The sequence below is a fragment of the Rhinoraja longicauda genome, chromosome 28 (assembly GCF_053455715.1).
Source record: "Rhinoraja longicauda isolate Sanriku21f chromosome 28, sRhiLon1.1, whole genome shotgun sequence".
Classification (NCBI taxonomy): domain Eukaryota; kingdom Metazoa; phylum Chordata; class Chondrichthyes; order Rajiformes; family Arhynchobatidae; genus Rhinoraja; species Rhinoraja longicauda.
Window position 1 is genome coordinate 7,450,467 of NC_135980.1, and position 27,808 is coordinate 7,478,274.

Below are 27,808 nucleotides of genomic sequence, written 5' to 3' on the forward strand. Positions count from 1 at the left end.
TAACGTGAATAATTGGAAATCCATGGAAAGATTGTCGCAGCAGTACAGAATGGAAATGTAAATCAAGATGATTGTCCTTTATCAAGTCTCTGTTCCTCTCCTATCAGGTCAAAATGTCCAAAATAAAAACTAATAGATATTGCATAATTTGCTAAAGGTTCAATTTATGATCACAATCCAGGGCCTAAGTTTATAATTTACAACAGGCCGCATTTACAGTATTGTGTTCAGTTCTGAGCACCATGTTGTGGGAAAGATGTTGTCAAGCAGGAAAGGGTGCAGAGAAGATTTACGAGAACGTTGCCGGAACTTGAGGGCATGAGCTGTAGGGAGAGGTTGAGCAGGCTAGGACTCTATTCCTTGGAGCTGAGGAGGATCAGGGGTGATCTGATAGATCAGTACAAAATCATGAGAGGAATAGATCGGGTAGATGCTCAGAGTTTCTTGTCTAGAGTAGGACCAATCGAGAACCATGAGGACATTGGTTCAAGGTGAGGGGGGAAAAGATTTAATAGGAATCTGAGGGGTAACCTTTTCACACAAAGGGTGGTGGGTGTATGGAACGAGCTGCCGGAGGAGATAGTTGAGGCAACGTTTAAGAAACATTTAGACAGGTACATGGATAGGACATGTTTAGAGGGATGTGGGCCAAACGCAGGCAGGTGGGGCTAGTGTAGATGGGACATGTTGGTCGGTGTGGCAAGTTGGGCCGAAGGGCCTGTTTCCACACTGTATGACTCTATAACTCTATAACTGCAATAGTTTGGAGCCGATTGGCAGCTTGGAACGTGTTCATACGCACCAGACTCTGCCGTAATGCCGGTGTGGTCATTGCTCCATTCACTCCATGGACTGGTCTCAGTTTTCTGCTTACACCGAATTTTCAGCTGGTACTCAGTGTAAGGCAAGAGATGGCACAGTCTGAAGAACCTACTATTGATCATCGTTAAAGGAACCTGGGTAGCAAGAAAACAAAAAAGTTATTTGAATAAAGCAGGCATTGCTGTAAAAAAACCTCAAGTTTACAATAACTTGGATTTTACGGCGCCACAACACCGTACTACAGATTTTTCTGGCTACAACAATTTACACTGGCTTTTGGTTCTTGGCAGTGCAATAAGATTAAAGTAGTGGAAGGAGGTCACAACTTTCATGAGAAAAATCTGATTCTGTTAAATCAGAAGTTAAATCAGAGAGATATAATGTAGGGAACAGGTTCTCTGGCCCTTCAATCCCATGCTCTTCCTCAACCACAATAACCCAATTTTTTAATCTTCCCACATTTTCTACAACTCTTCCTAGATTCTATCACTAACCTACACACTAGGGGCAATTCAATTGTCCGACCCACACATCCCTGTTTTTTAAAAATTTATACTACCCAAAGCTCTACCATTCATTGTGAATGTCCTACAATTACTAGTCCTCTCAAAGTACATTGCCCCCGATTTATCAGGATTAAATTTAATTTGTCACTGTGCTGCCCATCTTGCCAACCGATCAATAGATCATCCTGTAGCCGATGAATATCTTCCCCACCATTGGCAACACCACCACATTTTGGGTCGGGATTCTTTTTTTTAGTCTAGTTTAGTTGAGAGATACAGCACGGAAACAGCCCCTTCGGCCCACCGAGTCCACACCAGCCAGCAATCCCCGCACACTAACACTATCCTACACACACTAGGGTCAATTTTTTTATATTTTTGCCAATCCAATTAATCTGCAAACCTATATGTCTTTGGAGTGTGGGAGGAAACCAAAGTTCTCGGGGAAAACTCACGCAGGTCACGGGGAGAACGTACAAACTCCGTACAGACAGCACCCGCAGCCAGGATTGAGACCAGGAACCCGGGTCTCTGGCGCCGTAAGGCAGCAACTCTATCACTGTGCCACCAATCCGCTTGGACCGAAATGTCTCAACTCCAAATGTCACCTATCCATGTCCTCCAGAGACCCTGTCTGACCTGCTGAGATACTCCAGCACTTTGTGTCTAGTAGTTATATGAAAAACACATTTCCCTGGAGATTTATTTCCAGACCACAGTGCAAACTACATCACACTGTGGCACCTCTATTACAATCCATTTTGGAAAGCAGTTCCATTAATTTGCATGTATTTTTGGTTTTCATTTTCATGGTTTTGAGCTGCATTTTATTTTAAGTTAATGCACATAATTCATCACATTAAAGAGAGTTAACTTGTATTCAGGTTAATCAAATGTGTTTAGACTAATATGATCACTTAAAATGTGTTAATTGGCACTCTTGCTATGTAATAATACCATGCACCACAAATCCTTCACCTCATGAAACTCTGCACTTTTGCGGTTGTTTAAAATGATTCTGATGTCACAAAAAGGTCACTTCTTGAAACATGAGACTGGAGAGCAAATCCATTTTTGTTTGAATGATCTAAATGCAAGTAAGTAAGTTAGCAATTTGGCCACAAGTCCTGACATTATTAGAGGATTATCGATTTAGCTGAAACTAATCCGAATTAGTGAACGTTTTGTTTATTAGGTACCCTCAACCATTTTCTTTACACGTGCATCCTTATTAATAAATTGTTAAGAAATGCACAATCATTAAATTTCTAAATTAATTTGGAACCTGGAGTGTAGTTCTAATTTGAAGAATTAAAAATTTGCATTAGAAAAGTCACCTGGATCCATCTTTCATCGTCAAGTGCCTTGTACCGGATCTCAAAAGCAGCTGTGCTATGATCAGTCATCTCAAAGGGCATCATCCATTGACCAATTAAGCAGCCATTTTGCTCAGCATCCAGTGTCACCTCAATTATTTGAGGAGCTCTGAATTTTACTGTGGGATAAAAAAAAACCACATTAATTATTTGATTTTAATCCCCATTTGGACATAGGGTAAGGCTAAGAGATTCAGAGGGGATCCAGAGGAGGATCTTTTTCACTCAGAGTGGTGGGTACCCGGAACACACTGCCTGAGAGGGTGGCAGAAGCAGAGTTAATGACAGTGTTTGAGATGGGTCCAGTCAAACACTTTGCATCATATGGGCATGGAAAGCTACAAGGGCAACGCAGACGCTCCTCGACTTACGCGATAGGCGGCTTACGTAAACTCGCACTTACGTAAACAATTCTGTACTCAGTCCCTGGTGCAATCAAGGCAGTTTGTAACTTCCACAGTAAAGAAGGCACAGCAGAGACTCCACTTCCTGAGGATCCTCAGGAAAACCAACCTGCAGGAGAAGCTCATGATGTCCTTCTATCGCTGCTCCATCGAGAGTGTGCTGGCATACTGTATAACCACATGGTATGCCAGCTGCTCAGAAAAGGACAGGAAGGCCCTTCAGAGGGTCATCACGACGGCCCAGAAGATCATCGGCTGCTCACTGCCCTCCCTGGAGCACCTGTTCAGCCTATGCTGCCTCAGTAGAGCAGGCAAAATAATAAAAGATCCATCCCACCCCGGCCACTGTCTGTTTGTTCATCTGCCCTCTGGTCGACGTTTCAGGTCGATCAAATCCCGAACAAACAGACTTAAGAACAGTTTTTACCCCAGGGCCATACGAGAACTGAACACTACCTTCTGCACTAGGCAACACTGTTAAAAAATCTTTTGTACTTAATATAATTGTATTTATTTGTTTTTGCATTTATTGCATATATGTTTGTACGCACCGTCAGGATTGGCTATTTTTTAATTTCGTTGTACTCGTTGCAATGACAATAAATGAATATTATTATTATTATTATTATTATTATTATTACTGTACGATCACTACAGTTTACATTTAAACAAGTCAGCAATGGTGGCGGTGTTTACCCAGAAGGCCGCGCAGCACAGAAAGTGCCCTGGACGCAGCCAGACAGATAATACTATCAGAGACGGACACAAAGTTCTGCAGTAAATGGGCAGGCCAAGCAGCAACTCTGGGAAACATGGCCAGGTGCCATTTCGGGTTCAGACTCAATGAGTTATTTTGTGTTGGGCATGGGGATAGTGATTCCGACTTGTGTAAGAAAATAACTGCAGATGCTGGTACAAATCAAAGGTATTTATTCACAAAATGCTGGAGTAACTCAGCAGGCAGCATCTCAGGAGAGAAGGAATGGGTGATGTTTCAGGTCGAGACCCTTCCTCAGACTGATGTCAGGGGGGCTGGACAAAGGAAGGATATAGGTGGAGACAGGAAGATAGAGGGAGAACTGGGAAGGGGGAGGGGAAGAGAGGGACAGAGGACTTGTGCAAAGTCGGACTTAAGCATGGATTTATGGAACATAACCCTTACACAAGTTAGGGAATGCCTGTGCTGGATGATGGATTAATACAGATGTTTGTCTTCGGGTCAGCATGACTGTGATGGGCCTAATGGCCTTTCGACTTTATGGATCTAAATTTATTTACTAGTGTGGACTGATTGGGTTAAATGGGTCGTTGCTCAGCTCTATCCGACATGTTATCCTAAGATAAAAGAACACATTCGCTATGAGGTAGTGCAATTTAGATTCACTAAATTCACACTTATTACTGTGTCCTTAAAGAGAGATTGATTAGCACTCGCCTAAACTCACTCAAGTTTAATAGCGACGCTACTCTTCCAACCAGGAAGATAATTGACACTCTTTAAGTGCTTAATCAATTGCTTTAGTCTCACTATCGTCCACTTACATGGGGGGTCATTAATCTTAAAGGATGCCATTAAATGGACTGTCAAACTCAATATAGTGTTGGGAGATACAGTATGGAAACAGGCCCTTTGGCCCACTGAGTCCCTGCCTGCCAGTGATCACCTGCACTTTAGTCCTATCCTACACTCGTGACAATTTACAGAACGTGATTAACTTGCAATTCTGAACGTCTTAGGACTTAACAAATAGGTGAAGTTTTGGGTCGGAACCCTTCTAAGAGAAGGCCAGAACAAACCAGGGCGGGCAAGAGATGACCTCAGGAATGTTAGTGTGGGAATGGGAAGGGGAGTTAAAATGTTTGGCAACCGGGAGATCAGGTAGGCCAAGGCAGACTGAGTCGAAGTGTTCAGTAAAACGATCGTCAAGTCTGTGCTTGGTCTCACCGATATGTAGAAGCCCACGCTGGAATCACCGGAGACAGTAGATGAGATTGGAGGAGGTGCAAGTAAACCTCTGGGTGAAATCGAGGGAGGAGGTAGCAGGACACATGTAGCATTTCCTCCAGTTGCAGAGGGATGTTCTCGGGAGGGGACTTTAGTCAAAGGACTTTCCTCAAGGCAGTTGTGAATCTCTGGAATGCTTTTCCCAGGAGAGTTGTGGATGCTCAGTCATAAGGTCATAAGTGATAGGAGTAGAATTAGCCCATTTGGCCCATCGTCTACTCCGCCTTTCAATCATGGCTGATCTACCTACCCTCCTAACCCCATTCTCCTGCCTTCTCCCCATAACCCCTGACACCTGTATTAATCCCTGAGCATCTCGCTATTCAAGGTTGAGATTGATGTTGGATTAAGGTAATCAATGGATAAAGTCATAGAGTCACACAGCATGGAAACAGACCCTTCAGCTTGACTTGCCCACATCGACCAATATGCCCCATCTATATTAGTCCCACATGCCTGCCAATATCCCTCTAAACCTATCCTATCCATGTACCCATCTAAATGTTTCTTAATTGGTGTTATGGTACCTGCAACAACTACCTCTTCTGGCAGCTCGTTCCATACACCCCCCACCCGTTGTGTAAAAAAAGGTTGCCCCTCAGGTTCCTATTAAATCTTCCCCCTCCCCCATACCAGTTCAAACCCAAGTCCTCTGGTTCTTGAATCCCTTACTTCGGGTAAAAGGTACTGCGCATTTACCCTGTCTATTCCTCTCATGATCTTGCACACCACTATAAGATCATCTCTCATCCTCCTGCGCTCCCAGGAATAAAGTCCGAGCCTGTTCAGCCTCTCCCTGTAGCTCAGGCCCTCGAGTCCTGGCAACATCCTCGTAGATCTTTTCTGCACCTTTTCCAAATGTGGGAAACGGCTAGAAAACTGACAATGTTATTGGACATTATTTTATTGAATGAAGGGGCAAACGTGAAAGGCCATTGGGAAAAGAAAACTGAGTAAAATGGACCATGCATTCACTGTCACCCATTGATTATTAAAGGACATCTAATTTCACCGGAGATGCAAGGAACTGCAGATGCAGGAATCTTGACCAAGACACCAAGTGCTGGAGGAACTTAGCAGAACACCCAACCCGAAACGTTGTCCCACAGATGCCGCCTGACCCACCGAGTTCCTCCAGCACTTTGCCCAAGTTTCACCACTGTTTTCTAATGTATGAGAAGCAGTATCATCGAATTGAATCAGATTGAAAGGGATACAGCATGGAAACAGGCCCTTCAACCAACCATCGATCACCCCTTCATCCTAGTTCTGTGTTATCCCACTTACAAATCCATTCCCAACACAGAATGGGAAACTTACAGAGGCTGACTAGCCTACAAACCAACACTATTTGGGATGTGAGAGGAAGCTCACGCAGGAAAACTCCGAAGGTCAGGATCGAACCCGGGTCTCTGGCTCTGTGTGGCAGCTGTTCTACCACCTATGCCCTTGTGCTGCCCACCACAGTGCTAAAAGAGCCAGTTACCCAGAATGAACATAGGTGTGCCTTTGTCGGCAAACTTCACTGCAAGTCACATAATACCCTGATTTGGAAGTGTACTGATATTAGTTGACGTTTTGAGTCGAGATCCTTCTTCAGTCTCGAAACATCACCTATTCCTTTTCTTCAGAGATGCTGCCTAACCCACTATATTACTCCAGCATTTCGTGTCTATCTTCGGTGTACACCAGCATCGACAGTTGCTTCTTACACCGTGTACTGACATTCCTTCATCGTCAATGGATTAAAAATACTGGAACTTGCCACCCAGCAGTGTTCACTATCATCACACTGGGTACAGAGACGATTTACGAGGATGTTGCCAGGACTAGAGGATCTGAGCTATAGGGAGAGGTTGAGTAGGCTGGGACTCTATTCCTTGGGACGCAGGAGGATGAGGGGTTATCTTATAGAGGTGTACAAAATCATGAAAGGATTAGATTGGGTAGATGCAGAGTCTCTTGCCCAGTATAGGCGAATCGAGAACCAGTGGACATAGGTTTAAGGTGAAGAGGAAAAGATTTAATAGGAATCTGTGGGGTAACTTTTTCACACAAAGGGTGGTGGATGTATGGAACAAGTTGCCAGAGGAGGTAGTTGAGGCAGGGACTATCCCAACCTTTAAGAAACAATTAAACAGGTACATGGATAGGACAGGTTTAGAGGGATATGGACCAAACGCAGGCAGATTGGCCGATGTGGGCAAGTTGGGCCGAAGGGCCAGTTTCCATGCTGTATCACTCTATGACACAAGGTATGCAATGGTTACGCAAGACAGTTCATTGTCGCTTTCTCAAGGGCTCTTAATGATGACATTAAATATCAGGTTTGCCAGCAGCACAGACACACATCAAATACATGAATAATAAAAGCAAATATTTGGGCTGTAACATCAAGAGTCAAGAGTGTTTTAATGTCATCTATCCCGAAATTGAACAATGAAAGTTTTGGCACAAAATCCTGGAGTAACTCAGCGGGTCAGGCAGCATCTCTGGAGAAAAGGAATAGGTGACATTTTGGGTCGAGACCCTTCTTCAGACTCAGAGGCAGGGGAAAGGGGAAAAGTTGAAATTTAGTTGCTTTCAGTCTGAAGAAGGGTCCCAACCCGAAACGTCTCTTATCCTTTTACTCCAGACATGCTGCCTGACCCACTGAATTGCTCCAGCACTTTGTGTCTATCAATGAAATTCCTACTTACAGCATCAGAACAACTGGTTTGTAAATACATATAATATAAGAAAATAACTGCAGATGCTGGTACAAATCGAAGGTATTTATTCACAAAGTGCTGGAGTAACTCAGCAGGTCGGGCAGCATCTCGGGAGAGAAGGAATGGGTGACGTTTCGGGTCGTGAAGGGTCTCTGAAGAAGGGTCTCAACCCGAAACGTCACCCATTCCTTCTCTCCCGAGATGCTGCCCGACCTGCTGAGTTACTCCAGCACTTTGTGAATAAATACCTTTGGTTTGTAAATACAGTGCTCAACAGATAATATAAGTAAAAAAAGCTCAATAAATAAAACAATATAGTGCAAAAAAGAGACCTAATTTTGAACAGGTTATTTAAAAATGATAGAATGAGTATATATCATCTTGCAGTAAACAGCAGAGTTCAAAGTCGTAACAGCAGAAGGTATTTAAACCCAATGTTTGCCCAGTAAAGATCACTGGAAGTCAAAGATATGTTCCCACTGAGTTGTCAAATCCAGTTTAGTCCTAATCAACTATTTGGCGAAGCAAGGTTCCAGTAATTATGCAACAGGTCAATATTTATCAGTTACTGCAAGTTCATCGGCAGAAAACACCAAGGGCAGCTACACGGATGTTAAAACCTGCAATTATCGGATGCTGAAGAAACACTTCTAATAAAATAGTTTCTGAAATATAGGGGAACTAATCATATCACAATGGTGCAAGAACAGTTTATTTTACCAATATATTCTTTATTGACAAAATCTGTTAGTTTGAAGATTCAATTTTTAATATGGACAATTATTCAGGCAAGTTACAAAAGTGGCTAAAGTGTAATGATTTACTTTTTCAAAGATCTAATCAGCTTTCATCTTTGTATAATGCATAACCCAATATATCACTTTATTTGTTTCCGTGTTAGCAATTAATGCAACATCAATCAAAATATGTAGGAAGAAACTGCAGATGCTGGTTTACACCGAAGATAGACACAAAGTGCTGGAGTAACTCAACGGGACAGGCAGCATCTCTGGATAGAAGGAACATCACCCATTCCTTTTATCCAGAGATGCTGCCTGTCCCGGTGAGTTACTCCATGATTTTGTGTTTATCAATTCTAAATATCTGTCTAGTGCTAATAACTAGTGCTAATAAAATCTAGTAAATCTAGATAAAATCAAGGAAAGCTAATAAAAATGAGCACCATAGGTCTATTATTTTAACGTCCATCTTTAAACATATGATAAAAGATTCCTTATTACCTATCAACATGCCGTCAAGACACTTGTGGTTGGACATTTGGGTGCCAAGGGCATTCACAGCCGTAACCCAGATGTCATGGTAGGAAACCAAGTTTGAAACAAGGACCATGCATGAATTATTGGGCATACTTGTCGTGCAATTCTTCGGTGTTAAATATCTGGTAGCACATTTCCCAATGGTTCTGTAATGGTCAACAAATATAACACTTTAGTTTAAAGTTGACTGTCTTTAATAATGTAGACAAAACGCAAAACTAAGATGCATCAGCAACATCACAAGCAGAGATACATGCGTATATCAGAGGTTAGGCAATGTACATATAACATGGATTATGACCCTCAATAACTTCCCTACTTCAATTTATGTGGAATAGAATCACTCATGATCCTTTCTGGACATTTAAAAGTGCTTGTCATAGAGTCATACAGTGTGGAAACAGGCCCTTCGGCTCAACTTGCCCACACCGACCAACATGTTCCATCTACACCAGTTATATCTGTCTGCATTTGGCCCATATCCCTCTAAACCTATCCTATCCATGCTTGGATTCGTTTTTTTTAAAATTAGCCATAATATTAGAAACTCAGTAACCAATTTAAACACAGCATATTTATTCACTGTGATAATGATAATCCCTTAACATCCCCGGCACAGCCCTATCCTGGTTCAAATCTTACCTCTCTGACAGACACCAGTTCATCTCCATTAACAACTGTAAATCCCCCACCACTCCCCTCCCCCAAGGTGTCCCCCAAGGCTCAGTCCTTGGCCCCCTCCTCTTCATCCTCTACCTGTTCCCCCTTGGTCAATTAATCCGCCGTCATGGTCTCAACTTCCACTGCTTCGCCGATGATATCCAACTCCTCATCTCCACCAAGTCAATCTCCCCCACCACACACTCTACACTGACAAACTGCATTACTGAAATAAAATCTTGGCTTCAATCAAACTTCCTCAAACTCAATTGCAACAAATCTGAAATCATCATCATTGGTCCAAAAACGCTCACCAAATCCACCCAAAACTTCATCCTCAACATTGATGGTCTCCCAGTATCCACCTCACCTCACATCCGGAATCTTGGAATCATCCTTGATCAAACCCTCTCCTTCGACAAACACATCAAACACATCACAAAGACAGCCTTCTTCCACCTCAAAAACATTGCCCGTCTCCGTCCATCCCTCTCCTCCACAGCTGCAGAAACCCTCATCCACGCCTTCATCACCTCCCGTCTGGACTACTGCAACAGCCTCCTCTATGGCGCACCCTCAAAAATCATCAATAAACTTCAATACATTCAAAACTCCGCTGCCCGTCTACTCACACACACCTCGATCCGTGACCATATCACCCCCGTCCTTTATAAACTCCACTGGCTCCCCATCCCCCAGAGAATCCAGTACAAAATCCTCCTCATAACCTACAAAGCCCTCCATAACCTGGCCCCATCCTACCTGACTGACCTCCTCCACAGGCACACTCCCACCTGCACCCTCTGCTCTGCTGCTGCCAATCTCCTATCCCCCCACATCCGGACTAAACTCAGATCCTGGGGGGACAGGGCTTTCTCCATCGCTGCTCCCACCCTATGGAACTCACTACCCCAAACCGTTAGAGACTCCCCCACACTCACCACATTCAAAACATCGCTGAAGTCTCACCTGTTCAGTACTGCCTTCAACCACTGAAGGTCACCTCACCTTCTGTCTCCTTTCTCTGTTCATTTATTTATTTACTTATTTATCTATTTATTCATTTACCTATGTTCTCTAAATCTCTGTAAAGCATCTTTGAGTATATGAAAAGCGCTATATAAATAAAATGCATTAATGAATAAAGAGTCTATTTTGCGGTAACAAAGACACAAGGAACTGCAGATATTGGAACGATGAGTAAAAATACTCATGGTGCTGGAATGTGCTGGAGGAACTCAGCAGGTCTGGCAGCATCCATAGAGGGAACCGACAGACCATGTTTGGGGTCGGGACCCTTATTCAGACTTTCCTTGAGCCATTGAGTTCCTCCCACACTTTGTTTTTTTTTTAACCTTATAGCAATGTGAAGGGGGAATAAATACTGGCTTGGGTAATAGCTCTGCTTCAATATAATGTCAGCCGTGAAACAGTAAACAGAGCTTCACTATAATGCAAGAGTTCCCAACCTGGGGTAAATTTCGCCTACCCAGGGGGTAAATTTGTTGATTCTGGATTTGAACATACTTTTTTTCAATTATAATTTTTTTTTAAACTTTTATTTCGTTTAGAGGTAGAAATGTTGTTTGATGCGTTCTCATTGACTGACTGTGTTTGGTACTGATACACAGGTATCTGTTGTGTAAGAAAATAACTGCAGATGCTGGTGCAAATCAAAGGTATTTATTCACAAAATGCTGGAGTAACTCAGCAGGTCAGGCAGCATCTCAGGAGAGAAGGAATGGGCGACGTTTCAGGTCGAGACCCTTCTTCAGACTGAAGTCTGAGGGTACCTTCAGTCTGAAGAAGGGTCTCGACCCGAAACGTCACCCATTCCTTCTCTCCCGAGATGCTGCCTGACCTGCTGAGTTACTCCAGCATTTTGTGAATAAATCGATTTGTACCAGCATCTGCAGTTATTTTCTTATACTATAATGTCGCGTCAGGAGGGTGGCACCTCCAATATTGTGGCCCTCTACGCGCTGTCCACGAGCACCCTGGAGGATTTCCGGGAATGCTGGGCACCGCGGGGGATTGGATGTATCCTGGATGGGCATTGTAATATAATTGTATAATAGTGTCAATTGGTATATTTGTTTATATAGTATTCTGGTGGTGGGTTCTGTTTTGGTTTTATTGTATTGTATATATTATTTTAATATTTGAATAAATATTTTTGATTTAAAAAAAAATATATATATTTTTTAAAATAGTGCGGCCCTCAATCAGCACTTTATGGGTATGTCATTCTGCATGACTGTTCTAGGCCTTCGGGATTTGTAGGTGTGAGAGTAATGTAAAAAAAAAACATGTAAGCGAATGTATTATAACACAATGGATCTAGTGCAGGGAAAGATCATAACTCAGCATTCATTTGCATTCTCTAATGTTAGGCCCTCTGGAGTTGAACCACATTGATTTAGTCTGCCAAAAATGCCCCTGGAGTGTGTAATCGAAATAGTGCCGTGGCCACAACAGCGAATCCGAGGTAGGCAAAAATATAATTTCAAATGTTCAAGTTTCTAAACAAATTAATTAAAAAGGTTAGAGACACATGAAACTGCAGATGCTGGAATCATGTGTGAAACAAAGAGTAACTCAGCAGATAGACACAAAATGCTGGACAGGCAGCCTCTCTGGAGAGAAGGAAATTCACATTAGGCAGGAAATGGTGTTGGGTAGTCTGATGGGACTGAAGGCTGATAAATCCCCAGGGCCTGATGGTCTGCATCCCAGGGTACTTAAGGAGGTGGCTCTAGAAATCGTGGATGCATTGGTGATCATTTTCCAATGTTCTATAGATTCAGGATCAGTTCCTGTGGATTGGAGGGTAGCTAATGTTATCCCACTTTTTAAGAAAGGAGGGAGAGAGAAAACGGGAAATTATAGACCAGTTAGCCTGACATCGGTGGTGGGGAAAATGCTGGAGTCAATTATAAAAGACGAAATTGCGAAGCATTTGGATAGCAGTAACAGGATCGTTCCGAGTCAGCATGGATTTACGAAGGGGAAATCATGCTTGACTAATCTTCTGGAATTTTTTGAGGATGTAACTAGGAAAATTGACTGGGGAGAGCCAATAGATGACTTTCAGAAAGCCTTCGACAAGGTCCCACATAGGAGATAAGTGGGCAAAATTAGAGCACATGGTATTGGGGGGGGGGGGGGGGTAGGGCACTGACATGGTTAGAAAATTGGTTGGCAGACAGAAAGCAAAGAGTGGGGATAAATGGGTCCCTTTCAGAATGGCAGGCAGTGACTAGTCAATAGACAATAGACAATAGACAATAGGTGCAGGAGTAGGCCATTCAGCCCTTCGAGCCAGCACCGCCATTCAATGCGATCATGGCTGATCACTCTCAATCAGTACCCCATTCCTGCCTTCTCCCCATACCCCCTCACTCCGCTATCCTTAAGAGCTCTATCCAGCTCTCTCTTGAAAGCATCCAACGAATTGGCCTCCACTGCCTTCTGAGGCAGAGAATTCCACACCTTCACCACTCTCTGACTGAAAAAGTTCGTCCTCATCTCTGTTCTAAATGGCCTACCCCTTATTCTTAAACTGTGGCCCCTTGTTCTGGACTCCCCCAACATTGGGAACATGTTTCCTGCCTCTAATGTGTCCAATCCCCTAATTATCTTATATGTTTCAATAAGATCCCCCCTCATCCTTCTAAATTCCAGTGTATACAAGCCCAATCGCTCCAGCCTTTCAACATACAACAGTCCCGCCATTCCGGGAATTAACCTAGTGAACCTACGCTGCACGCCCTCCATAGCAAGAATATCCTTCCTCAAATTTGGAGACCAAAACTGCACACAGTATTCCAGGTGCGGTCTCACCAGGGCCCGGTACAACTGTAGAAGGACCTCTTTGCTCCTATACTCAACTCCTCTTGTTACGAAGGCCAACATTCCATTGGCTTTCTTCACTGCCTGCTGTACCTGCATGCTTCCTTTCATTGACTGATGCACTAGGACACCCAGATCTCGTTGAACTCCCCCTCCTCCTAACTTGACACCATTCAGATAATAATCTGCTTTTCTATTCTTACTTCCAAAGTGAATAACCTCACACTTATCTACATTAAACTGCATCTGCCATGTATCCGCCCACTCACACAACCTGTCCAAGTCACCCTGCAGCCTTATTGCATCTTCCTCACAATTCACACTACCCCCCAGCTTAGTATCATCTGCAAATTTGCTAATGGTACTTTTAATCCCTTCGTCTAAGTCATTAATGTATATCGTAAATAGCTGGGGTCCCAGCACCGAACCTTGCGGTACCCCACTGGTCACTGCCTGCCATTCCAAAAGGGACCCATTTATCCCCACTCTTTGCTCTCTGTCTGTCAACCAATTTTCTATCCATGTCAGTACCCTACCCCCAATACCATGTGCCCTAATTTTGCCCACTAATCTCCTATGTGGGACCTTGTCGAAGGCTTTCTGAAAGTCGAGGTACACCACATCCACTGACTCTCCTCTGTCAATTTTCCTAGTTACATCCTCAAAAAATTCCAGTAGATTTGTCAAGCATGATTTCCCCTTCGTAAATCTATGCTGACTCGGAATGATCCCGTTACTGCTATCCAAATGCTCAGCAATTTCGTCTTTTATAATTGTGGGGTACCGCAAGGCTCGGTGCTGGGACCGCAGCTATTTACAATATACATTAATGACTTGGATGAAGGGATTAAAAGTACCATTAGCAAATGTGCAGATGATACAAAGCTGGGTGGCAATGTGAACTATGAGGTTGCAGGGTGACTTGGACAGGTTGTGTGAGTGGGCGGATGCATGGCAGACGCAGTTTAATGTGGATAAGTGTGAGGTTATCCACTTTGGTGGTAAGAATAGGAAGGCAGATTATTATCTGAATGGTGTCAAGTTAGGAGGAGGGGACGTACAACGAGATCTGGGTGTCCTAGTGCATCAGTCACTGAAAGGAAGCATGCAGGTACAACAGGCAGTGAAGAAAGCCAATGGAATGTTAGCCTTCATAACAAGAGGAGTTGAGTATAGGAGCAAAGAGGTCCTTCTGCAGTTGTACAGGGCCCTAGTGAGACCGCACCTGGAGTACTTTGTGCAGTTTTGGTCTCCAAATTTGAGGAAGGATATTCTTGCTATTGAGGGCGTGCGGCGTAGGTTTCCTAGGTTAATTCCCGGAATGGCGGGACTGTCGTATGTCGAAAGACTGGAGCGACTAAGCTTGTATACACTGGAATTTAGAAGGATGAGAGGGGATCTTATCGAAACGTATAAGATTATTAAGGAGTTGGACACGTTAGAGGCAGGAAACATGTTCCTAATGTTGGGGGAGTCCAGAACCAGGGGCCACAGTTTAAGAATAAGGGGTAGACCATTTAGGACGGAGATGAGGAAAAACTTTTTCAGTCAGAGAGTTGTAAATCTGTCGAATTCTCTGCCTCAGAAGGCAGTGGAGGCCAATTCTCTGAATGCATTCAAGAGAGAGCTAGATAGAGCTCTTAAGAATAGCGGAGTCAGGGGGTATGGGGAGAAGGCAGGAACGGGGTACTGATTGAGAATGATCAGCCATGATCACATTGAATGGTGGTGCTGGCTCGAAGGGCCGAATGGCCTACTCCTGCACCTATTGTCTATTGAATGGGTGACGTTTCGGGTCGAGACCACTCTTCAGACTGATGTCAGGGGAGTGGGCGGTACAGAGATAAAATGTAGTCGGAGACAGTAAGACTAGTGGGAGAACTGCGAGTTGCGGAGGGAACGTTCTCTGTGGAAAGGGGTGGAGATGGGAAGATGTGGCTAGTAGTGGGATCCCGTTGGAGATGGCGAAAATGTCAAGAGGATTATATGCTGTATGCCATGGCTGATGAGGTGGAAGGTGAGGACAAGGGGGACTCTGTCCTTGTTACGAATGGGGGGAGATGGAGCAAGAGCGAAGCTGCGGGATATCAAGGAGACCCTAGTGAGAGCCTCATCTATTATTGAAGAGGGGAACCCCTGTCCCGAAAGAATGAGAACATCTCCGATGAACTAAAGTCCCAAAACGTCACCTATTTCTTTTCTCCAGAGATGCTGTCTGAAATGCTGAGTTACTCCAACTTTTTGTGTCTAGCCTCTGTGGAAGGATTGGATAGGCAGCGTCTCGGGTTGAGACCCATCTTCAAACTCACTGCCATTTCAGATCGGGACCTTCTTTAGACTCCAGACCAAAAAAACATCCTGGCCCGAAAGGTCATCTATTCATTTTCGCCACAGATCCCGTCTGACCCGCTGAGTTACTCCATCATGTGTTTTACATTCATTAAAAAAGTGTATCTCAACATATGTTGTCATTTATAAAGGCAATTTAAAATCAATCTAGTTTTCCATTTAGTTAAAATTGTATTAAAAAGTTTGAACGAGGAGAACATGGAGAATCTTTGGGCATAATAGTAAGTAACTAGACAAAGTGGACCCGTTGGGCCCAAGTCTCTCCTGCATTGGTGCAGCACCCTCTCCTTCCCCCCCCTCTCCCTCCTCCTCTCCCCCTTCCCCTCCATCCCCCTCAACCCCCCTCATCCTCCCTCCTCCCCCCTACCCACACTCCACCCCTCCCCCTCCCTCCACCCCTCCCCCTCCCTCCCTAGGAGATAGATTTAAACTAAAATGTAAATAACTTTGAAAATATAACACCGATTTCAATGAAACCTCTTCCATTAGCACCAAAGGGACGATGGTGAGTAAGGTGGGCCTCAATTTGTCACACTATCGTGTACCATTTCGACTGTAGTTCAGGAACAAACAAACAAACAAACGAGAGTTTTAGTATGTAGATAGTAAATTAACGTTTGCAAGGTAACATCAAATTGAACTCAATGCGAGTCTTATAGACAAGGACATGCTCATTTACTGACTTAACAGCAGCACAAAGTTTGATCAAAGTTAAACATTGAACCATATTACTCACTCCGATACATGTAATGTGTAATTAGTCTCCAAATGTGTCTCAGATCCTGGATCCCAATTACAAACAATGCTTTGTATTGCAAATGAGGTCCAGTACGATTTGCAGAGTAAAAGGCGTGGTTTCATTGGTGGATCTGGAGTAAAAAGGAAACACTATCGTTCATGTGACAATAACCAAGACCGCACACAGCTTACAAATAGCATGTTTTCTAATCCTTGAAAACGCTCGTAGCAACCATAACTCAACCTTGCCGTGTGGAGATGGCTGCTCCTCACAAGATGGGAGATCAAGGCAGGTTTAGTTTAGTTTAGAGATGCTGCACTCTTCGGCCCACCAAGCCCGCACCAACCAGCGTACCCAGTACACGAGCACTATCCGACACACTAGGGACAATTTACAATCTTTACCGAAGCTAATTAAACTACAAACCTGTACATCTTTGTGGAGTGTTGGAGGAAACCGGAGCACCCGGGGAAAACACATGCAATCACGGGGATAATGTGTAAACTCGGTACAGACAGCACCTTTAGTCAGGATCGAACGCAGGTCCCTGGCGCTGTCAGGCAGCAACTCTATTGCTGCACCACTGTGCTGCCCCAAGAACATATTGGAGTCTCACAGTTGATTCAGAGTCCCATGGACAGGAGCAGCCCTTAGCCAAGTTTAATTTATTGGCATCTGTACTGAGGTACAATGAAAAACCTTTTGTTGCATGCTAACCAGTCTGTAGAAAGACTATACATGATGACAATCGAGCCATCCACAGATACATGATAAAGGGAATGACATTTAGTGCAAGATAAAGTCCAGTAAAGTCCGATTAAAGATAGTCCGAAGGTCTCCAGTGAGATAGATAGCATCTCAGGACTGCTCTCTAGTTGTGGAAGAAACTGTTCCTGAATCTGGAGGTGTACGTTTTCCACTTCTGTACCCTTTTATCCTGTAGGATATAGGATGGGCCTTTCCAGCCCAACCCATCAATTAACCAGATCAGAGTTGATTCATACTTCAATGCCATGTGCTCCATATCTCCTGACATCCTCATCAAACACGACTGAGATGTGAGATGAGATGTATTTGAGATGTTTATATGTTTATCTAAGATATATCTAAGAGCTTAGGTATAGTGATACCAGTCCTGAACAGTAAATAGACAATAGACAATAGGTGCAGGAGTAGGCCATTCGGCCCTTCGAGCCAGCACCGCCATTCAATGTGATCATGGCTGATCATTCTCAATCAGTACCCCGTTCTTGCCTTCTCCCCATACCCCCTGACTCCGCTATCCTTAAGAGCTCTATCTAGCTCTCCCTTGAATGCATTCAGAGAATTGGCCTCCACTGCATTCTGAGGCAGAGAATTCCACAGATTCACAACTCTCTGACTGAAAAAGTTTTTCCTCATCTCCGTTCTAAATGGCCTACCCCTTATTCTTAAACTGTGGCCCCTGGTTCTGGACTCCCCCAACATTGGGAACATGTTTCCTGCCTCTAACGTGTCCAACCCCTTAATAATCTTATACGTTTCGATAAGATCCCCTCTCATCCTTATAAAATTCCAGTGTATACAAGCCTAATCGCTCCAGTCTTTCAACATATGACAGTCCCGCCATTCCGGGAATTAACCTAGTAAACCTACGCTGCACGCCCTCAATAGCAAGAATATCCTTCCTCAAATTTGGAGACCAAAACTGCACACAGTACTCCAGGTGCGGTCTCACTAGGGCCCTGTACAACAGCTGAAGGACCTCTTTGCTCCTATACTCAACTCCTCTCGTTATGAAGGCCTACATTCCATTGGCTTTCTTCACTGCCTAGTAAACCTAGTAAACCTATGCTGCACACCCTCAATAGCAAAAATGAATTTCACTGTACGTTGGTACATATGACTATAAGTTACCATTGAACTATTGATTGACTAGTCAATGTCTCCATGATCCAGAATACTGATAGGAGATGGAGTCACCTCAAGAAACTGTTACGTTTCCCACTGCTACACACGCACAGTCCAACGCCTATTTATTCACTAGTGATAGACTCTTCAACGTGGCAATCTCAGGTGCACAAGGCCTTAATCAGTCAGTGTTAGAGTCCTGGAGTCAAGAAGTAATACGGCATGGAAACAGGCCTTTTGGCCTAACTTGCCCACATCGGCCAACATGTCCCAGCTATAATAGTCCCACCTGTCCGTGTTTGGCCCATATCCCTCCATACCTGTCCTATCCATGTACCTGTCTAACTGTTTCTTAAATGTTGGGATAGTCCCTGCTCAACTACCTCCTCTAGCAGCTTATTCCATTCACCCACCACCCTTTGTGTGAAATAGTTACCCCTCAGATTCCTATTAAATCTTTTCCCCTTCACATGTAACAATAAATTATTCATTTATTCATTCATTCATTCATTAATTCATTAATTCCCTCTGGTCCTCGATTCACCTACTCTGGGCAAGAGACTCTGTGCAAAGAACCCAATCCATTCCTCTCATGATTTTATACACCCCTATAAGATCACCCCTCATCCTCTTGTGCTCCAAGGAATAGAGTCCCAGCCTACTCAACCCCTATAGTGCTCTAGAAATATTTTTTTACAACAGTCCTCACAGAAACATGGACAACCTCCAAGCTCTCGAAACTCTCCACTAATCGTTTTTGCTTACTAAATTATGTGTCATTAGATAACTCCGTTCAAGATGAAATGGCAGTGTTTGTAACAGAGCTGAGGGGAAGTGATTAAAAGAACATTTGAAGAGGATTTCAAGGCTTCATGGTAACAGCAGCACTCAAAGCTTTTAACTGTACCTCGGTACACGTGACAAAAATAAACCCAAACCCAATTTCCCCGGCACAATTTATCAGAATGCACAATGGTAATATATTCCTCTTGGGAATGTTTGCATTTTTTTTAAAGTAGATGTCACCAGGATGACAATGTATCACTCAGCTAAAAAAAGAATTATTTTGAAATACTGGTCAAAGCAAATCCATCAAACTGCACAGTTACTGTTCCAATTTAAGACTTTATAGTGGTTAGAACATCAGACAAACTTTACCTCATTAACTAAGCATTAAATATATTAGGCCACAAAAACCAAACTCTGGTGCTGTCGAGTTCCAGTACTCCAGTAGGTGGCAGTAATACATTTAATTTCCAAAGACCTTTGGGTTGACAAATTCAAGATCGTGCTGCATTAGTGGAGCAAGTAGTGAGATTCTTTCATTCTTCATAATATAAGCACATAAATAAACACATTGTTTCCTCTGATCTGACCTCCAAAACCTCTCACCCTCCTCCCCAATCTCTGCACACACCCCAAGCCTTTCCACTCATTACATTAATTTCATGTTTCATGTATTTTACGTTTTGTGTATTTTGTGTTTTTATGACTGATGGCAGATCAATTTCCCTCCTGGAATAAATAAAGTTCCATCGTATCGTATAGTATCGAAACTATAAGGGTCCCGACCCGAAATGTCACCTTCCCATTTTGAAAAGGATGCTGCCTGACCCGCTGAATCACTCCAGCACTTTGTGTCTATCTTAAGTAATTTCTTCTTATTTTATTATAAAACCGGACCAAGTGGGTCCAAACCTCTCCTGCATTGGTGCAGCACCCTCTCCTCCCCCACTCCCACTCCCTCCCCTCCTCCCCGCCCCATTGCTCCCCCTCCCTCCCCACTACCCTCTCTCCACCCTTCCCCCTCCCTCCCCCAGAGATAGATTTAAACTTTAAAATGTAAATAACTTTGAAAATATAACACCGATTTCAATGAAACTTCTCACATTAGCACCAAAGGGACGACAGTCAGTAAGGTGGGCCTAAAATTGTCGCGCTATCGTGTTGTAGCGACCATAGAGATTGGTCCTGGGAGTCGAACCCTCAGATTGGCCAGCAAGGTCACGTGTGGGTGCGACCGTAGGGATTGGTTCAGGGAGCGAGCCCGCTGATTGGACAGCGTCGTCACGTGTGGTTTTGGCGCCCAAAACCAGTCAGTTAGGAGAGTTCTTCGAAGTGAACAGTTAGAATTAATGGTTGTCTGTAATCTCGTTCGTTATACTTTGTGATCAAATATTGCTGTCGCAATAAACTTCTTCAACAAAGAACGAGCCTCCAGACTCGCCATATTGTACCATTTTGGCTGTAGTTCAGGAACAAACAAACAAACAAGAGTTTTAGTATATAGAGTCAGCACACCACAGTTCTGCTGGGAGAACTGACAGTCCATTTGCGAGCATTACATGTCTGGGTCTGACTAAGCCACTCGCATTACAACTGAGAGATTTTAAACTGCTCTTTCTGCTTGTCATCATCTCCCAACAAAACAAACATAAAGTGTGATTTAAGAAATTGATTTTACCTCAAATGCGAAAATCATGTTCATTGGAGTATGAACATCATGCTCAATGGGGAAATGGTATTGGTATGCCTTTATTGTTGTCATGTGTACAGAGATACACTGAAATACTTTGTTTTGCGTGCTAACCAGGGGATTCATACCATAAATGAGTATAGCAAGGAGAGCAAAAGAGAAAATTAATAGAGCGAGTACAGTGATAAAGGGCTGCAAAGAGGTGAATTGGAAAAATCTGGAATATAGCCCGGGGATATGAGATGCCCACTCAAGAGTCTGATAACAGCAGGGAGAAGCTGATCTTGAGTCTGGTGATTCATGCCTTCAAGCTTTTGCACGCATCTTCTGCCTGATGCAAGCGCGGAGAAGAGAAGATGAGTAACTGTGGCTGCTTTCCTGAGGCAGGGTGAGGTGTAGAAGGAGTGAATGGGAGGGGGAGGCTCGTCTGTGTGATAGTCTGGGCTGCCTTCACAACTCTGCAATTTCTTGCTGTCTTGGGTATTCAATATGATCATGGCTGATCTACGCTCATCTCAATTCTTGTACTGTATTGTTCCCCATAATCCTCTATCTTTCAGTATTTTCTACCTCCATCTTAAATATATCCAATGAACTGCGCTCCAATAGTCAGTTCAGTTTAGTTTATTGTCATGTGTACCGAGGTACAGTGAAAAGCTTTTTGTTGCGTGCTAACCAGTCAGCAGAAAGACAATACATGATTATAATCAATCCATTTACAGTGTATAGATACATGCTAAGGGATTAACGTTTAGTGCAAGGTAAAGCCGGCAAGGTCCAGTCAAGGATAGTCTGAGGGACATCAAAGAGGTGGATAGTCCAGCATGCCCTCTGGAAAGCAGAAACGACATCATGGATATTGTGCTGGAGTCTTCGGAAGTGGGACTTCAATCCACAACCTTTCAACTCAAAGGCAAGGCAGCTCCCAACAGAATCATTGCTGGGATTTAAACCGTTGGTGGCTGTTGCTCGTGCATGTACAGGTATACCTTGAAAGATTGATAGCAGATGAGCCTTGGGCATCTAATGAGAAGCCAAGAATCCCATTACATCTGCCCCGATTTTCAACTGGCCGGTTTCCTCCCACACTCCAAAGACTTAGAGGCTTGTATGCTAATTTCCACCGGGTGGCGCCACCAGCAATGGCTGCCTCGCCAACAGTCTGTCTGTCCTTTATGCTGTTTTTGTTATTTTAAGTATGTGTTAAAAGTATGTTTTAGTGTTCCTTGGTTTGTTTTATGTGGGGGGTTGGGGGGGGAGAATTGGGGGCAACTTTTTTCAATCTCTTACCTCGACGGAGATCCGATTTTTCTCCGTATCGTATCTCCGTCCCCTCTGCGGCCCAACGAGGAGTTGGTGGCCTTTCCTGGAGACCGGCCCAGCGCTTCAGACCGCGGGGCCTGTGGACTTTAACATCGTGAGCCCACGGTCTCTGGTAAAAAGAGGCCGACTCGGGAGCTCCATCGAGAGTCTTTCAACTGTCCCGACGCGGGGATTTTCGAACATCCCGACGCGAGGGCTTGGACAGTCGGCATCGGCGACTGTAAGCGGTTCAACAGCCCCGACCACAGGTGAACAAAGGGGAAGAAGTTTGAACTTTATTACCTTCCATCACAGTGAGGAATGTGGAATCCGCTGTGGTGCATGTTTATGTTGAACTTTATTTTAAGTGGCTGTGTGTCTTGTTGCTTTTTACTTAGTGTAGACTGCCGTGGACCCGTTTGGTCCAAATCTCTTCTGCGGGCCTCTCCTGCGGGCCGGGCAACCCTCCTCCAACTGCCTATCCAGCGGGCCGGGCAACCCTCCCCAACTGCCGATCCTGCAGGCCCGGCAAGCCTCACCCAACTGACGATCCGTGGAGCCGTTACCGGTCCGGGAGTGTCCCCTGGGGCCATGGGCGGGGAACAGGGAAGGGAAGAGGGAGGCACTCACTTCAGCCCCGTGCATCCAGCACTGCAGCCGGAGCAAGCTGTGGACCCGAAGCCTCTCCTGCAACTCGGCGCTGAATGGCGGCGACAGCCATCTTGTTGGACCCTCTGTGCTTCCGTGCTGCATAACGGGAGGAAGGTCAGGCGCGGGGCACACCGGGACAGTCGCCGGTCCTCCCGCTGGTCCTCCCGGCCGGGGGGGGGGGGGGAGGGGAGCGCATTTATTAAAGCTGTATGGTAACTCAAATTTCACTGTACCTTAATTTGAACATGTGACAATAAATTGATCTTGAAATCTTGATCTTCTCTCTAATTGTTTTGATAAAATTGTAAATTGTCCCTAGTGCGGGTAGGCTAGTGTTAGTGTGCAGGGATCGCTGGCCGGCGTAGACTTGGTAGGCCGAAGGGCATGTTTCCACGCTGTATCTCTAAAGTCAACCTCATTCACTCCTCCTCTGAACTTACATCCAGCTCTGACCTCGGCCCACTGAAGCAGCTGCAGCGATCCATTGTGAAGGACAGAGCAAGTCAGGTTCCCTTTGAGTTGATTGAAACTGGGTATGGTGACTGTTAGCACCTGGTCATTCAACGCACTGTACCGGCTTCTCAAAATCTCTTCCTTGTCCAGTTGCCAGACCACGTCAATTGGGCTGACCATGTAGTCTACAGTGCAAGCTTCACATCTTGGCAGTAAAGTGGCTCTCAAAGGATTACCAAGGTGGAGAACGGAAACATTCAATGCAATGTGACTGCAGTTTTTGAACATCATGTGGGCAGCATCTGAAGATTAAGGCAACACAGTGTCAGTGATCCATGCAGGTCTATCCAAACGTCAAGAGACAACAGTCCAGAGTGTCATTTGTACCAGCAATGGAACAATGAAATTCTTACTTGCCACAGCTCGATTGATTGAATTCATTGAAAGATAAAGCACGTTCACGCTAACCGACAATCACCCGTTCATACTATTTCTAAGTTATCCCACTCTCGCATCCACTCCTTACTGATTAGGGGAAATTTTAGGGACCAATTAACCGACAAACTTGCACGTTTTTAGGATGTAGCACGGAGAGGGAATATTCAAGATCACTGGGAGGAGTGGCATGAAAATTCCACACGAGCAGCGTCCAAAGCCAGGTTCAAAGCCAGATCTCTGGTGCTGTGAGGCAACAGCTGTGCCACCAGGTTCAAGAGCAACCATCGGTCCCTTGAACTTTACACAACATTAACCTCAGCAACTATAATCTCCCGTGGACAGTGTCTTTGGTTGCACTACGGACTTTGGTTTGCACTATTTTCACTATTATGGTGATCTGGTATTACGGCTATTAGCTCATTGTATTTTTGATTATTATACATTATCTGTGTACCATTATGTTTGCAACCCTGTTAGGCTCCAGCAAGAAATTAATTGTTCTGGTGTTAGTACCCATAAGACCCATTAAATGGTCTGGATTCTTGCAAGGCAACCTGTTTCCACCTCAGGGGAAAGTCAATGACTAAAATCTAGAAAGAATTTTTATTTCTAATCCATTTTTGTTTCTAAGTGTTTCTACAAATGTGAATCCCAGCAAGTAGAAGGAGTTGCAAGGGTTGTGAAGTAAATGAATATTGATTGCATTGAGTTAGGTCCAGCGTGAGTGGGTTCCCCTCAGAGTCAACATGCTCACTAAAGCAGAGATGGAGTCGTATTACGAGCCTTTACAATGCCCAGGGCGGCATTGCGGTAGAGTTGCTGTCTTTCAGCGACAGAGACCCATGCTCGATCCTGGCTACGGGTGCTTGTCTGTACAGAGTTTGTACGCTCTCACTGTGACCACGTGGGCTTTCTCCAGGTGCACCCACACTTTCCTCCCAGATACTATCGATAAGTTCAAGAAACATTTCGACAGGTACATGGATAGGACAGGTATACAGGGATATAAGCCAAATGCGGGCAGGTGGGACTAGTGTACCTGTAGATGGGACATGTCGGCCGGTGTGAGCAAGTTGGGCCAAAGGGCCTTTTTCCACGCTGTAAGACTCGACAACCGCAAAGACGCACAGGTTTGTAGGTGAAATGGTTTCTGTAAATTGTCCCTAGTGTGTAGGATAGGACTAGTGTTCGGGGGATCACTGGTCGGTGTGGACTTGGTGGATTGAAGGGCCCGTATCGGTATCTCTACCACCGCACCTCCCCCTCCTGACCCCACAATGTGTGAGTCCCCACGTGAGACTTAACTGGCAATTGGTACCTGGTGTCTTCCTGCCCACCAACCAGGCACCTGCCAGCAAGCAGGCCTGGTATCAGGCAAGAAACCTGTTGAAAAATATTAAGACATATGGCAGCTGATTTCTGCAGCAAGTGCTGGAAACCTCGAACATTAGGACTTCTTGCCAGCTCGATAGAGTGCTAACTCCAATCGTGCATTCAATCAGTGTTGGCAGAAATTGTCACATTTGTGCAATTTTGAATATAACATAATATTCTTCCAAAGATTCGGATCAATGATGTTCTTTTTCGTGCACCCTTTCCCCAGCCTGCAAGCATTGAAGCAGGCAGGAAGGCCATTTCGACAAAGCAAGGCTCCAGAAACAACAAAATTAAGAAAGAATCAGTTTGGACCTTGGAGACTTTGGAGGTACAGTGTGGAAACAGGCCCTTCGGCCCACCGAGTCCATGCCAACCCAGCAATCACCCTGTACACTAACACTGTCCAAAACATGGGACAATTTACCATAGCCAATTAACCTAAAAAGCCTGTACATGTTTGAAGTGTGGGAGGAAACTGGAGCACGCAGAGAATATCTATGCGATCACAGGGAGAACGTGCAAACTCTGTACAGACAGCACCTGTATTTAGGATCGAACCCGGGTCACTCGCGCTTGTAAGGCAGCAATTCTACCGCTACGTCACAATGCCGCCCCACTTTAAACCTTCAAGGACTTACCTGCGCCAATCATGAGAACCAGCAGAAACCAAACCTCCAGTTCTGGGAAGGTTATCTTGGGTGTCATGGCCATTAGAGTTCAACAAAACCTGGAACAGCAATAATAACATGACAATGCAAATAGTGTCTAGAGTAGTTTTGTGAAACATTTCAAAGATTATCCCATTTACGATACAAAACATTGTGAGGACGTGCAATATTCAAGAGCAGGCATATGCTTTTGGCTTTTCTAGCCTTCTGTCGTTCAATATCAAACTGACCCTCCACCTCAAGTATCCATTCAATGGTTTAATGGTACTTTTTTGTCACATGTTCCGAGATACAGTGACATTTCTTTTTTGCATTCCGTTCAGTAAAAGTATTACTATACATAAGCACAATCTTAGTTAAGTACAAGTGTAGAGGAATAGTAAACTGAGACAATATACAAGAGTCGCCATGTTTTGCCACCATCTTTCAAGATTCAAGTCTGAAAGTTGTTATAAATGTGCTGTTCTTGATTTAGCCAGAAAGGCCTATCCACACTCCAATTTCCCTGAAATTGAGGGAAAATTCTAAATTTTCCCTTTTGAGTCCAATGATCTAGTGATGTCAGCGTTGAATATTGCTCCAACGATTTAGAATTCAGAAGGGCAGCAACACACCAATATATCTCCTTAATCCTAAAAGGTGTAACCCTTCCCCTGAGACCATGCTTTGCATTCTCCAGCTGTGGAAAGAGCCATACATTAACCTTCACGCTTCGACCTTCACTGGCGTGGACAACATTTATTGTCCAACTCTAAATGTCCTGAAGAAGGCAGTGGGACACTGCGATCCTGAGTCGCTGCCCTCCTGCTGATGAGGATTCTCCCACAATATTATAGGAATAACGGCGTAGACTGTTTTCTAAATGGGGAGAGAATCCAGAAATCATAGGTGCAAAGGGACTTGGGAGTGCTGGTGCAGGATTCCCAAAAGGTTAATCTGCAAGTCGAATCTGTAGTAAAGAAAGCAAACTCAATGGTCGCATTTATTTCGAGAGGGCTTGTACACGAAAACAGGGATGTAATGCTGAGGCTCTATCAGGCACTAGTAAGGCTGCATTTGGAGTATTGTGAGCAATTTTGGGCACCATATCTGAGGAAGGATGTGCTGGCTCTGGAGAGGATCCAGAGGAGGTTTACAAGAATTATCCCAGGTTAACCTATGATAAGCGTTTGTCGGCACTGGGCCTGTACTCGCGGGAGGTTAGAAGAATGAGGGGGACCTCATTGAAACATACAAAATAGTGAAAGGCTTCGATAGAGTGGACGTAGAGAGGATGTTTCCACTAGTTGGAGAGTCTAGAACTAGAGGTCATAGCCTTAGAATTAAAGGACGTTCTTTTAGAAAGGAGATGTGGAGAAATTTATTTTATCAGAGGGTGGTGAATCTGTGGAATTCTTTGCCACGGAAGGCTGTGGAGGCCAAGTCAGTGGATATTTTTAAGGCAGAGATAGATTTTTGATCAGTACAGGTGTCAGAGGTAATGGGGAGAAGGCAGGAGAATGGGGTTAGGAGGGAGAGATAGATCAGCCATAGTTGAATGGCAGAGTAGAATTGATGGGCCTAATTCTACTCCGATCACTTATGACCTTAAGAGAGGTTGAGCAGTCTGGGACTTTATTCCTTGGAGTGCAGAAGGATAAGGTGTACAACATCACACGGGGAATTATATATCCAGAGAAGAGGAATCAAGAACCAGAGGACATAGATTTATGGTGAGAAGGAAAGATTTAATAGAAACCCGGGGTAATTTTGTCCACACATAGGTTGGTGGGTATATGGAACGAGCTGCCAGCGGAGGTAGTTGAGGCAGGAACTATCATAACATTCAAAGACATTTGGACAGATGCATGCA

At 44.3% G+C, this 27,808-nt stretch overlaps 2 protein-coding genes across 5 annotated transcripts in view; both read right to left on the reverse strand.

Moving 5' to 3' along the window:
• The window catches only part of LOC144607165 (transducin-like enhancer protein 4), a 567,195-nt gene that overhangs the window by 507,482 nt on the left and 31,905 nt on the right, over nucleotides 1-27,808 (reverse strand). The gene's annotated exons all lie outside the window — the stretch shown is intronic.
• LOC144607287 (interleukin-6 receptor subunit beta-like) overlaps nucleotides 1-27,808 on the reverse strand; it is a 65,032-nt gene that overhangs the window by 20,077 nt on the left and 17,147 nt on the right. For 2 of the 4 annotated variants that reach the window (XM_078424015.1, XM_078424018.1), the window contains exons 2-7: nucleotides 25,927-26,015; nucleotides 23,461-23,775; nucleotides 16,699-16,831; nucleotides 9,066-9,247; nucleotides 2,666-2,823; nucleotides 803-956 (exon numbers count right to left, since the gene is read on the reverse strand). In XM_078424015.1, coding sequence (XP_078280141.1) covers nucleotides 803-956; nucleotides 2,666-2,823; nucleotides 9,066-9,247; nucleotides 16,699-16,831; nucleotides 23,461-23,775; nucleotides 25,927-25,999 — 1,015 coding nt within the window. In that variant the 5' untranslated portion in view covers nucleotides 26,000-26,015. Of the gene's footprint in view, nucleotides 1-802; nucleotides 957-2,665; nucleotides 2,824-9,065; nucleotides 9,248-16,698; nucleotides 16,832-23,460; nucleotides 23,776-25,926; nucleotides 26,016-27,808 lie in introns of those variants that run through there. The other 2 variants (XM_078424017.1, XM_078424019.1) reach the window with 2 other exon arrangements.